The sequence below is a fragment of the Durio zibethinus genome, chromosome 6 (assembly GCF_047325235.1).
Source record: "Durio zibethinus cultivar Kanyao isolate XHJ-2024 chromosome 6, ASM4732523v1, whole genome shotgun sequence".
Classification (NCBI taxonomy): Eukaryota; Viridiplantae; Streptophyta; class Magnoliopsida; order Malvales; family Malvaceae; genus Durio; species Durio zibethinus.
In genome coordinates this window covers 35,087,128-35,100,396 of record NC_143167.1, presented here as the reverse complement: position 1 = coordinate 35,100,396, position 13,269 = coordinate 35,087,128, and the positions used below count along the sequence as shown (strand labels likewise).

Here is a 13,269-nt window from a genome sequence, read left to right as displayed (position 1 = left end):
GATTGAAACGAAAATGTGGTTAGTTTTATAAATGATTTTAGTAGACTTCCATAACATTCATCTTCGTCTATCAATTGAAATAATGCAATTCAATTTCACGTTATAAACAACAAACATGCTAATGATTATTTATTGCATGCACAATGAAATTATAGTAATATACTAGAATAATCAACCATAGAAGTCATATGCTAATACTTTCTTTCTGTTCATCGATCTAATTTTATGTAAACCACATATATCACATTGAATCAATACGAACATTTCAAAATCATGATTCTTCTCTAGGTAATGAATTTTTAATAACCTTAGTAAGGATGCCTAATAAATATATATATATATATATATATAAACTATAACATACTTGATTAATAATAATTTACAACATTATGCAATAATCCAAACTTTTAAAAGAAAAAACACTTTCTCTTCCTTAGAAAAAAAAATCCTAAATATCTTAATAAGCATATAATTCAGTGAAATTTGTCAATCATAACATATTTAATCAAAGAATCACTTGTAACATGAATTTCCTAATAAGTGCATTTCTATAGTAATCCAATATAATCACGTCAACCTTACCTTTTATAAAATATATATATATATATATAAATATATGTTTCAAACAATTTATCTCAATAAAAAGATGAATCAAAGCAATTTTGTTTTGTTTGCAATCCGACAGATTCTGGAAGTGATTGTAGTATTTACAAATGATTCTGAATTTAATTTTTCATCTAATAGCTGTAAATAAACTTGTAACTATTTGAATTACTAATCAATCAAAATTCATTTTGTATTTGCGCAAATATAAATGCGGTTTTCAAGTTTGAATAACGGTGTTTATAAGGCTAACCGAATGGTGTTAGGAAAGGGGGAAAAAATGACAGAGAAACTCTGACCATTTGTGAAGGGACCTGTGTGAAAATAGCAACCTTTGTTTGTTGCGTTGAGCAGCTGTAGGTCTAAAGTCTTCACATATGTTGTCCTGTCATTGTGGTCATCAACCACTGCTGCTGTTAAATGAAACGTGTCAAAAGCCTTTCCAGAATAAAGCCTTTCACAATAAAAGCCGACTTCACTTCATTCACAATAAAAACATTTTAACCAATATTTCAGTTTCATCCTTGCAACATTATTTTCTCTTTTCAACACAAATAATTCCTATCCCAAAAGCATTTCTGGGACATCTCGGAATAAAAATGAGGACTCAAAAATTGGGTGGGGCTGGCACACCATACGCTGATGCAAAGGAGAACTAGGACTTCGAAACGGCGTCGTTGACCAGATAGTAGGAAAAGGCTTTCGGCTTTTGCTTAACTGATGGGTCGAGTTGTTTGGATTCAAAATAATTGGAACCCAAATTTTGACAGTTCCCTGGAGTAGAAGAGAGTTCTGTGACCGACAGTTAAATGCTTTTGTCAGCTATAAATGAAAATGAACGGCACAATAGATTTTTGGCTGTAAACCATATATAGACAGACTATAGCAAGTTGCAAATAGATGATCCATCATTTTCATTAGCTTTGATGCCTGAAAAGTAAACCATCCACATTAGCATTTTATTTCTCTACTTCTTCTTGCCCATTGACCGACTGACTCAAGGTATATGTATCTCGTGTACCATATATTTATATATCCAAACCTGAAATAAAAGAAACAGACAAATAGTTTTGGAGTCAGAACCCCACAACCAATAAGTTTGTCTTTGAAAAGATAACTTGATTAATTCTGAGTTACTAATATTAAAGACTAAACAGGAATATCATATCATCAGGTTTAAGCTTCGCCATCAACAACAAGAAGCCATAAAAAGATATTGGCTGGGGAAATTTTTCCCAAATAGTAAGAACATCATCTGTCATTAGGGTTTGGAATATCAACTGTGTATCATACACACATTAGGGAATAAGGATGCAAATATCTTGCTTCTTCAAATTAAGATTGATGTTGACTGCATTATTTCTTCTATCTTTCAACGCTTGCTACTATTTGTCATCTAAGCTACTACGTTATTCCAAGTCTAGCCAAAGTTAATCACTTGGAAATTCTGTCTGTATTATATAAATTGATCCGAATTATCAGATCACCAAATTTGGCCACTAGTTAAAACCAACGTGAGAGTCCCATCGGGTTTTACAATTCCACCGAGCTTTTGCTGCCAAGCAATAATATTAATACTTAATAATTTGCTTCAAAAATCATTATTCCTTTCCTTGTTTTCCACGCTTTTGTTTTTCTTTTTCCTTCACCAAAAAATGATTTCATTTTTTTCTTTCCCTTGTGAACTGACATTTACCTAAATCGGTGACGAGGTTCCTGGAGCAATTAATGCCTGACGGCCATGTCGACCACATCTGCACTTGGTGGGTTAATCAAGTAAGATTGCAATAACCTACATAAAACAATCAAGTTTACTTTCAGGGAAATAGGAATTCAGGGAAGAATACTAGGCAAGATATTTATACATTGGCATTACATTTGCAAGATCAGAGATTTCAGAAATCTTTTTGTTTTTTTTATTTTGGGTAGGCATTGCTGTTTCTCCCTTTCTCTTTCTTAAAACAACAGATAGGAGAGATTGAATGGGGCAAACCGTTTTATCCACAAAGAATGAAGACTAAGAGATAGCTACAGAGCTTCAAAGATTGAAAAAAAAAAAAGAAGCTATTTCAAACTAGATTGCAGCTTTCCTGAGAAAAACCCTGGAAGAATCAGCAAACCTCATAGAGAATGATCGAGATAGGTTATCAGGCTCATCCCACGGAAAGCCCTGATCGAAATTCTGCGATTAGGTGTAAGGATCATAGGGTACCTCCACTGGATCAGACTCAAAAATCTTCTTCTTCTCTGTCTTAATCTTCATCCAGAGCACTTTCCACTTCAGCTTTTTTGACCCAGTGGTGGATGTTGATGAGTTCACAGGTCCAATCTCATGGTAGTGCCGGCTTAAGCATACAGTTTTGCACCCTGAAATGCACCACTTTCTGATACCCATTGCAGAGTGAAACCAAAGTTTTCTTTAATTTCTTCCCACCCAAAGAGTGAAACTTGAAATAGAACGAGAAATGATTAATTCTAGATAATATAAGCACATGGTCCTATTTGGCAAACGAACTTAAAGACTACGTTTTTTGGACTAGGATGTCTTTTTTTTATTAAGACCACCATGGTCCAACTAGGCTAACTTAATTTAAGTGTTGAAAAGAGCAAGATAGTAGCCCTTGTTTTGGTGGTCAGGAGTGTCTTCCCCTAGCGGAAGGAACATGGATTCTTCTCAATATTCAAATTTTATTAATAAAAAAAGATCCTCTATATCTTCTTATTGTATATCCAAGCAAGGATATGCGTGTGGTTAGGCATGCGTTCTCAACTTCCAGGGGCTGCATTACCGGACCCATGTGCATGTGAGGAAGCTCACATATTAAGGATTGGGCTGCAGCGTCAAGGGCTTATGTCTTCGTGATTTGCAAGCAACAGTTTCTTTTACCCTGTTCCTCCATAAAACTTTAAGGATTGGATTGGTGGTGGGGAGGGGAATACGAAGGAAAGAAACCAAGGACCATAGCTGTGCTTACTTTACAAAATCTCCACCATTTTCAAAAGCACCAGCACGCTTTAATAAAACACACACAAAAGCCGTAGGATATACACACACACACACACACCCCTTATCCAACTAAACAACCTTTTCTTTCAAAAAAAAAAAAAAAACCCAGAGAAAGAAATGCTTCTGAAAACTCTGGTTTTACATTTGCACCATATATAGTTTAGGAATCGAAATAACTTATTTATCCCAAATTTCCTTTATGAGGATGTTCATGATAATATATAAATATTAAAAAAAAAACCCATCTGATTTTAGTTTTGACTATATGACTATATATATGCCCATAGGCTTATCACAAAAGGTTCACTCTTGAGTAGTTTAGGTAACTTCATAGTTTTCATGTTCTGTTATACTTCAGCTCAGCAGCACCCTAAATATATATCACCCAACCTGGCATGAGGTTCAAAAGAAACAGCAGCTTCTTCTTCTTCTTCTTCTTCAACATACTCTTTTATTGTTAAAACATGACGATATGTACTACATAGTCTAATTAAATAGGTTAAAATATTAAATGAGCCCTTGACCTGTCTTACTTTTATTGCATCTAAATAATACTTTAAAAGTATTATATATTAATGTCTAATTAAGCTCTTAGAAAATTATTTTTTAATAAAATCCTTAAAAGTATTATTGATATTTGATTAAATCTCTATCTTTCGTCTAATCTTAGTGATTTTCATTTAAAAACACATGTTAATTAGACAAAAATAATAGTTTAAAAGTTCAATTAAGAACAATAAAGGTTTTAGAAATTTAAAAAACTATACTAGATTTTTTTAATATTTTAACCAACATAAAACATGATCAAAATAGAAGCTTAACCCACCAATTTACATGTTTCCTTATATGGGTTTAATTCATACTTTGACTAGCTAAGATCAGAACTGCGAAAGAAATATATACTTTTTATTTATTTTGATTTCAATGAAATAACAAAGATTAGTTTTTTCTTTTTTCGAAGTAAATAAAAATTAGTATTAGTTAGGTTAGAATTTAGGAAGCACTCCCACCCAATAAAATTAGTTTTTATTACTAAAAAATAGATTTTTAATTGGACCAAAAAACAAAACATTTGCTAAAAACTTTTATACTTGAACAAATAATCTATAAATGAATTGTAATGGCTAAATGTTTATTTGTTTATAGAATGTTGGATTCCTGATACTAATAATATAGTAATTAAGAGTCAATTTTTTGTCTAAATATAAGAAGACATGGATAAACTTTTTCTTCTAAAAATTTTGTGATTGTTACAAAACAGGAAAATTTGGGAAAGGGAAGATGAAAATATGGAGAAAAGAGAGGAGGAGAAATATAGGATGCTTTTTTTTTTTTTTTTTTTGAGAAGAAAAGATTCGAACCTGTTCATCAAGCACCAATCAACTAAAGCAAATGCTCAGCTGCCAGGCTAGCTAATAAGATATAAAGTGAGTAAGAATACTAAATGAATTTTAGTGGGGGCAAAATTAAAAGTTGTTCCTTGAACTCGTACAAGTCACATATTACAAGCATGAAGTTTTAGGCTGAAAAAAAGAGTCTGTGATACCAAGTATGATTTACATTCCTCATCCTTTAGGCACTTTACAAACTTGGCAGGGTGGGTTTGAAAAGCTTATATATATATATATATATATATATGCTTAAATGGTGACTGCCACGCAAAAGAGTAATCTCTTTGCAACTCCCAACACTTTCAGTATCCTCCACAGCGGCAGCCAACAAGCACAAATATCGCTTGAAATGATGACAAAAATTAACTTCCTAGTACAATAAATGGAAACTTAAAATAAGTTCATATAACAAAGTATTGATACAGGTTTAAAATGTCAAACATGCCAAATCAATCGGCAGACATCACTTAAAGCCTAAACAGGAAACAATTTGATAAATGCACAACAATACTCAACTATTAAAAATAAAAAAAATAAAAAAATAAAAGAAGAGAGCTCAAGTTTTGGTTAGAACCGAATTTTTACTATATAGGAATGTCAGACCCTAGCTCACTTGAGCTCTTCTACAGTTTTGGACTACTGAAAAGCTTTACCCCTAGTTTTCTGTGGAAATCAGTCATCCACTATCAAAGTATTTACCTACATAAATTTTACAACAGTAGATAGTAGGATGGAAGGTTGACTAGTTAGTAGCCAGTTAGACGCAAGTCATCAAAGCTCACAAACACAAAGTGGACATAAAGTGGATTTGTCTATATCCACTTTAAAGACCAAAATCAGCAAGAACATGAACCTCCAAAATTTACCGTCTACACAGAAGGCAAGATGCTTTTCTCCAGTAACCTATTAAATCAGGCTAAGTAACCCAAAATGTCCTCGAATCCTCTCTTAGGCTACCAATCTGAGCCCGAGAATATGGATGCAATGTTGTGACAACTATAGGACTAAGAATCAATTATTCATTTAATACAAAATTCAAGTGATCTGAAAGCATATTTTCATTAATAATTAGAAAATCTGGATAAACGAATAACAGTACAATTGGCAATCCCGTAAGCTTCCTTTTATAGCAGGCTATCAGGTCAGTAGAGTATACAAGAGACAAAGTCCACAATTGATACAAAATCAGATTTGAATTTTGAATATGTTGCAACAGACTGTTAGATGCTAACAAAGCTGTAGTTAGACATGAACGATATTCAACCATAGACTTTTTGGAAATAAAAATTCAGAACTGGAAACAAATATACTATCCACTGATCTCTTCACAGCTTCAAAGACATATTGTGCAATTATTATTAAGATGTTACATTTCAAGAACATACAGTTCATACAAGAAAATTACTTTCAGGTATTGTATCAAGGGATCTTAAAGTTATTATCAGAGACATCTTCAGGCATCAAGAAAACAACAAGACATGGCAACAAATGAAGTAGGTTTAAATACACAAACATGATCTAATTTATGCTTGATAAACAAGGATGAGAGCAAAGTCATGATAAAATGGAAGGAAATTTTGTTTTCAAAACATCATTAGAAGGAGGAAAGGCGCAATAAATTGGAATCCTTACAAGACTCATCAACCGTTCTTAATTTCAAGGCCTCAAACCAGACCAAGATTCGATTAACAACAGATGGCTAGACCAGAATAGTTTACCTGCCTTCAACTTGTAACTGCAGTTGCTTCTTCCGAATACCAAAACTTCAGGACACTGTCCTCCCATAGCAAATGGATGAAATATACAGATTTTTCAACCATTTATCCTGAAAAATAGATAAAAGCAAGAATCATTAGCTGGTATGGGATAAATCAAATATTTATGTTAGAGTTTACATTCTTAGAGAGTTAGCATTCAAGAATTATAAGAAAATATATTTTATAAAAATAATTCTACCAGCTGGCAATCTTGAGCCATGACAATTTGGAGCTAAAACTAGATTTATATCCATGATTGAGATTAATGGACCATAATTTTCTTTATTCAAAATGTAAATGCATGAAAAATATACAGCCTTGTATAAATTGAACTGTTTTAGTTCATTTCTAAGCTATAGCCTATAGGAAACTTTTTAATAAATGGTATTGCCAAGTGAGGTTCACCACGTTGCATGACAATGACATCATAAAGAAGCTTCCAAGTCAAGTTTCACATTGTGAAATATAGTATAAGACAGAAAGACTGCTCCAAACACTAAAGATAGTGATATAGATAATATTATACACCTTTAAGTTAGAAAAATCATGCAAAATTAGATTACCTTTACATGGGTACTAGGAAAAGCAGATGTACGCAAAGTCTCTTGCATTATATCTTGTGATTTTCTCTTGGATGCACTAAGTATGAATGCAGCTTGGTCCTCTGTAGCAGCCGCTGATGTAATCCGATATCCTTTTTCCCATCTTCTGTGAATCCCCTCACTTGGATAAAGGAAATCAAGTTCAACAACCTAGTCAGCAAGTACAACAACATGTAAGTGATTGCTGCATTATCATAAAATTGAGTATTATTAAACTGGAATTGGACAACCTGACTAAGATAGCCTGCATTACGGGACATGACAATGCCCCATTTGCTGCCTGCAGTGGTCATTGAGGTCACAGAGAAGCCTTCTTTCCATTTCTTATTAATCCATTTGAAAGGAAATACATCACTAACTTTGTAGGACTGTTGTGTGTAGGGTGTACCTTTAGTAGCAATAAGGAGAAAGCAGTATCAGCATTACCAGCATGGAACTTCACAACATCAATTGCCAGATAAAGTTCATGAGAAATGATCAATCAACATGATAATCACGACAGAAGAATTTGTCCTTTGTCCTAATCTAAGAACTCAGCTTAAGCTGAACTGCGACACGACATCAGCAACCAGAAATTAGAGTCCCACAGCCTTATCAGTTAGGCATAACTTGCCACACTATATAATACAAACTTAAACTCTTATGAAACAACCCACCATTGTGGATAATATATCCGGTGAACATAAATACTTAAAAAAAATAAGCCAAGCATGAATTTACCCTTTGACATAACAACTAGTGCACTGCCGTTGCATGCACCAGCAACTGAAGTAATGTAATAATTCTTGTCCCACTGTTCCATTATCCACTCCTGACCATATAATCAGTTCGAAGGAATAAACTTCCTGAGGCTTAGCTAATTAGAATAATGAAACTGAAAAGCTGAGAACTGAGAATCAGTTATTTCTACCTTATGCAAAAAAATTGGTGATAACTCGTAAACCTGAGATGTGAAACCTGTCCCCACATCCATAACAACGGCCCACAGATTCAATGATGAAGCCACACAGCTAATATACAAGCCATCTTCCTTTCCCTTCTCCACATGCTGGTGGAGTCTTGAATCCATAACATTGTAGTGATACCTGCAATGAATATTGAGAATTCTTCATAACAAAGAAAGAGGAATCTAATACCAAAAACTGCTGCAGGAGATACCAAATTCTGAATAGAAGCAGCCATGGTTGGCTTTCATGACCTTCTTACTTTCCTTTTCTTCTTTTCATCTTTTTTTTAGAGCGGGGAGGGGGGGGGGGGTTTAAATAGGCTGGCTACATAACAGAGTTTCTTCATGAAGATGAGATTCAGTTCTAAAGTCTTCTGATGCCAAGAAATTTCATCACTTCAGATTACAGGAAATTCTAGCATTGGTATCCACTTTGCCTTCATTGAAAGTGATCAAAAGTTACATTTCCATAAGGCCATTTGCCCCATTCAACTAATCTGTGAAGCATATGAAGTAGCCAAAACACACACATGCGCTCGTAGACACATAATCAAAGAGAATTTTATACCAAAGACAACATCTTTGGTTTTGAAGAGAATTTTCACCTCTGCTTCATCGAAGTTCTGGAATTATAGATTGAGATCCACTGAGAAGCAGGAGAACCTAGCCGAACTTTCTTCTTAAGCTGCTCACCATCTTCCAACTCAGTAAGTGATCTTCCCCTTTTATGACCCACCTGATGCATTAAGGATTTATCAACAAATTCTAAATAAAAAAAAAATCCAAACTTTTTGTTTAAGAAAAGGTATTGGCACAAGTTAAATCCCAGTTAACAACCTTAATAGCTCCATCAATTTGGATGGGACGTATTGATGAATTGAAATCTATGCTATTATGAAAAAGGGAAATGAGTTTTGGGTAATTCGGTTCTTCATCAAATTTCATATTGGTCACAATCTCAAGAAACTGTTGAAAAGGAGGAGGGCACAAGTAACAAAGCATCTCAGGAGAAGTTGCCATCTTCTTTTTACAAACAAGAAACCCTTTGTTCTCCCCCTGCAGCCCCACAATACATCAAAGCACAACACATTAATGACAAAAGACAGCAATTAGGCTACAAAATTCTAATTGGAAATACAAGGTCGAACAATTAAATAAACTTACAATGTAACCTTGCCAGGGAAGTTTTCCTCTAAGTAGAAATATTAGTGTATAAGCCAATGACTCAAGGTCATCCCTTCGACTCCCTGTCCTACCCAAATGAGCATGTACACTTGCATAACGTACAGTACCCCTAAAACGAACAAAATAATAATAAATTCAAAATGGCAAACTAAACATTCAAAATCTTGTCTTTCTTCAGTCTGAAGCAAGAACAGGCAAGTAGGCTGGGAAAATTATGCTAGCTACTTAGCAAAGTCTATAAACATATATCTCTATAGAAATAACAAATAAATAAATAAACAAATAGGGAAGTTCTCTAACAAATGTTCATGTTCACAACATAACAGAAGCAGACTTAGTACTTAGAGTCAGTTACCTAAACACATCAGGCTTTTGGTCATATTCAACATGACGACCAGAAGCTGCCTCCTTCCATCTTGAAGCTGAACAGGACCAAGAATTATAGGCCACTCCACAAAAAATATGTTATAAAATAGTAAAGCATCTCCAATAGGTAAAAGGCAAGCAGCTATACCCAAACCCAGATCAATTAGATACAACTTCTTCTCATTTGAGGTCCCAGGCTGACCAAGCAAAAAGTTCTCGGGCTTAACATCTCCATGTACAAAACTGAAGTGGAGAAAAGAAATGTGGACAAAATACAACAAGCAGTAAAAGAGGTGAGGAAAAAAATGGAATGCAACAATTTCAAAGTACCCTTTGTGATGAAGCTGCTGAAGAATTGATATTGCCTCCACTGCTATACAAGCAACCATTTCTTCCGTCAGCCTTACCAAGAGTAAAAACAACAAGATATAGTAGCAACAAAGTGTTAGATAAAAAAAATCAAAGCATAGATTTTTAGGAAAACTGAAGATAACATTAAAAGAATGAGGGGGAGAACGAGAGAATAATAGTTTCATACATCTGGTTGTTTGAGTTCCAAACATCCCATAAACTTGGACCTAGCATATCCATGACCTAGTAATAAGATTCACAGAAACATCAATAGACTCTTTTTTTTTCCATTTTTCCAAAATATTACAGTGGATTTGAAATTCTTTAATAAAGAAACTCACAAGGATGTAGTAGTCTCCGAGTTGACCTTTGTAATGAACCAAGGGAATTCCATAACAACCATTAAGAGTGCTGAATGATAATTTTGAGACAGGAACATAAATCAGGTTAAAAAATTTGAAGTTCAAACGCTTGCAAGAATGAAATCTGGCATACCTGTATACTTGCCACTCATAAGGAGGACCAGAACTACATCCCTTACCATTTCGATGTTCAAATTTCAACGCAACCTGCAAAATAAAGCAGGATAATCGCATTAGCAACAGAATCAACTTCCTGTGAATTTTGTTCAGGTTCACTGGAGTTGCGAGTGAAAGAGAACCTCAAAGGCATCAGCACCAGTGCACCCTATGCCACCAGAGATCCTTCTTCCGACATAAACCTGCCCAAAACCCCCTTTACCCAGCTTTCTATCTAGCTTGTACACAGGAGAGTTACCAAGCTGCACCTGCCAAAGAAGAAGCAGATGGAACATTAGTACAAATCACTTGAAAAGCTTGGCATGTCAATTTGAAGATGAAAAATATAAGTGGTCAGATTTGACCATATACAACACTCTCAAATCATGCATAATCAGAAAGAAAGTTATATATGCCTCTTCTTTTTCTTGATAAGGGGAAGTGAGAAAGTTGAAGCGATTGCTTAGGCCTGTCTGGTCATTTACATTCAATAACATCCCCACCCACGAACATGAGACTCTTATCCATTATTGTTCCAGTATAACAAAAGTAAATTAATGGCCCCAGAAGTCAGATTAAAAATTCGTACCCTTTCAGGAAGTGGATTAGTGCTTCCTTCTTCCTCAACAGCAACCAATCTTTCCGCAGTTTTCTCAACTACGTGCCTCACTGGCAAGTTTATTCCGGTGCAACCCCTGCCACAGGCCCCAGGACCAACAAGCTTCGCATTGTCATCCTGATTCATTGCTCTGCGCCCTCTACCTCTACCTCTACTAGCTGATCATGGATTCATATTATAGAAGAAAACAGCAGGTAAATTGGATTAATTCAAAACATAAAAGAGTTAAAGATAAAACTTAAAAGGTTATTACCAGCACCACGCCGAGCAGTTGTAACTAAGACAGCAGGGCTCTCCTGGTTGTCATTGATCCTCTTTGATCGTCGAATTCCACCTCTCAAATCCGGCATTCTTTTCCCATGCAAAAACAAACCTCCTATCAAACCATTATCCATGATATTTTATTTAATCATCAATAAACCCCTAGCTAAAATCTCCAAATTTCCCACCAAAATATATCATGCCCACAGAAAAGCAAGTGACATTTATTTAAATGGATAGCCATATGGTTTAGCAATAATTAGTAAGAAACAACAATCCCACAAATTCGGAATTCATAACATATACCAGTAAAATTCATAATCCATTTCAATTTTATTGCAACCTCAAAATTTCTAGTTCAACAATTATACATCAGACCTCAAGTTATAAGTGACCATAGTTAAATTGCATGCTTATAACATAAAAAACTAAGCGTAAACCATAATCCAACCAAAAACAAAAATGCACTGCAATATCAGATTCATCCAAGCTGCAAAACCCACACTCTGACCATCATTATAAAAACCAGAAATCACCAATGATCTTTCACTAGGGCAAAAACCCAATTACACAAAACTGAATGCAATTCAGCTCGAAACGCAAAAATATCACCCTAAGACCAAACAATAATATGTTTTCAGAAAAGAGTTTAAAACTTTACAAATTAGTTTTTTTTTTAACAAAAAAAAGTTTAAAACTTTAACAAACTTCAGCATCAGCCCTAAACAAAAACCTGATCAAACCAACATCAATTTGGGTACTCACAAATCAAACGATCATCCCAAAACTGACCGCCCAAAAAAATACAACTTTTTATCAAAAGAGCATAAAAAAACCAATACCCAGAAACCGATCGCTATAAAACAATGCACCAAAGGAACAATAACAGTAAAACATACCCAAACCGATTTGACTCTTTTACTGGGTTTTTTTTTTTCTTTTTATTGCTTTGTTTCAACAAATCCAAAAGACAAATAGATAAAACGAAGGGATATGATATATACCTTTTTATTAGAAGAAGAAGAAATTGAAATGACGCAAACCAATCACGTGTTTTAATAAGTTCGGTCCATGAAAAACAAAATTGAAGATTTAATGGAAAATTTAATGCGATAAAAAATGAAAGTTTAAAGGAAATGAGAGAAATGACGGTGGGTGACCTGAAGCCAGAAAGCGAAAGAAAGGAGGCGTAGGCATGTACATGGAAGAGGCAGCGCCCACGACTTAGCTACGTAGGATGCCATTGAGGAGTTACGTGGAAGGAGATGATTGGTTTTTATTTGCTTATCATGCGTAGGTGAACTAGGGTATCTCCTCCCAATTTGTAAAAGAATAAAGATAATGTTTTATTTGAGATTTTTTTTTAAATTGATTTTCAACTTTTATTTTTTAAAAAAAGCATATTAAATATGATTATTTCAAGATTATTTATACCTTTTTTTTTTTTTTTTGAGGAATTTGAAATTGAATTTTTTGTAGTTTACTTAAACTTAAAAAATACTTCTCTTTTTCAATTGCACTTGATATTGGTGTTAAGCCCAAAAAAGTTTAATGGTAAACTTGATAAATAATTTACGGTTGTTATACTTTTTTTTCACCAGATTAATTCATTAAAAAAATGTCATTATCGAAGTAATCTGTAAGTTTCAATCCAATAAATTGT

General features: G+C 34.1%; 1 protein-coding gene and 1 pseudogene across 7 annotated transcripts; both read right to left on the bottom strand.

Annotated features, from left to right (window-relative positions):
* Window positions 1-822: 822 nt before the first annotated feature.
* On the bottom strand, window positions 823-4,122 carry LOC149518621 (uncharacterized; annotated as a pseudogene). Its single transcript, XR_016343363.1, has 2 exons — window positions 2,300-4,122; window positions 823-1,645 (listed from the first exon to the last, which is right to left on the bottom strand). The product of XR_016343363.1 is annotated as an uncharacterized LOC149518621 (transcript).
* Window positions 4,123-5,038: 916 nt separating this feature from the next.
* Window positions 5,039-12,798, bottom strand: LOC111285132 (casein kinase 1-like protein HD16). Of its 6 annotated transcripts, none has more exons than XM_022874390.2 (19): window positions 12,767-12,798; window positions 11,599-11,696; window positions 11,316-11,503; window positions 10,870-10,995; window positions 10,704-10,777; window positions 10,550-10,619; window positions 10,396-10,451; window positions 10,188-10,259; window positions 10,006-10,100; window positions 9,847-9,913; window positions 9,471-9,600; window positions 9,144-9,362; window positions 8,912-9,042; window positions 8,271-8,445; window positions 8,081-8,171; window positions 7,591-7,748; window positions 7,322-7,510; window positions 6,720-6,826; window positions 5,039-5,371 (listed from the first exon to the last, which is right to left on the bottom strand). In XM_022874390.2, the coding sequence occupies exons 2-18, from the start codon at window positions 11,693-11,695 to the stop codon at window positions 6,767-6,769; spliced, it is 1,998 nt and encodes a 665-aa protein (XP_022730125.1). In that variant the 5' UTR covers window position 11,696; window positions 12,767-12,798; the 3' UTR covers window positions 5,039-5,371; window positions 6,720-6,766. The 6 variants fall into 6 exon arrangements, with proteins under 6 accessions (XP_022730125.1, XP_022730124.1, XP_022730126.1 ...); XM_022874389.2 differs by having other exon boundaries at window positions 12,611-12,775; XM_022874391.2 differs by lacking the exon at window positions 12,767-12,798 and adding an exon at window positions 12,506-12,581.
* Window positions 12,799-13,269: the final 471 nt, after the last annotated feature.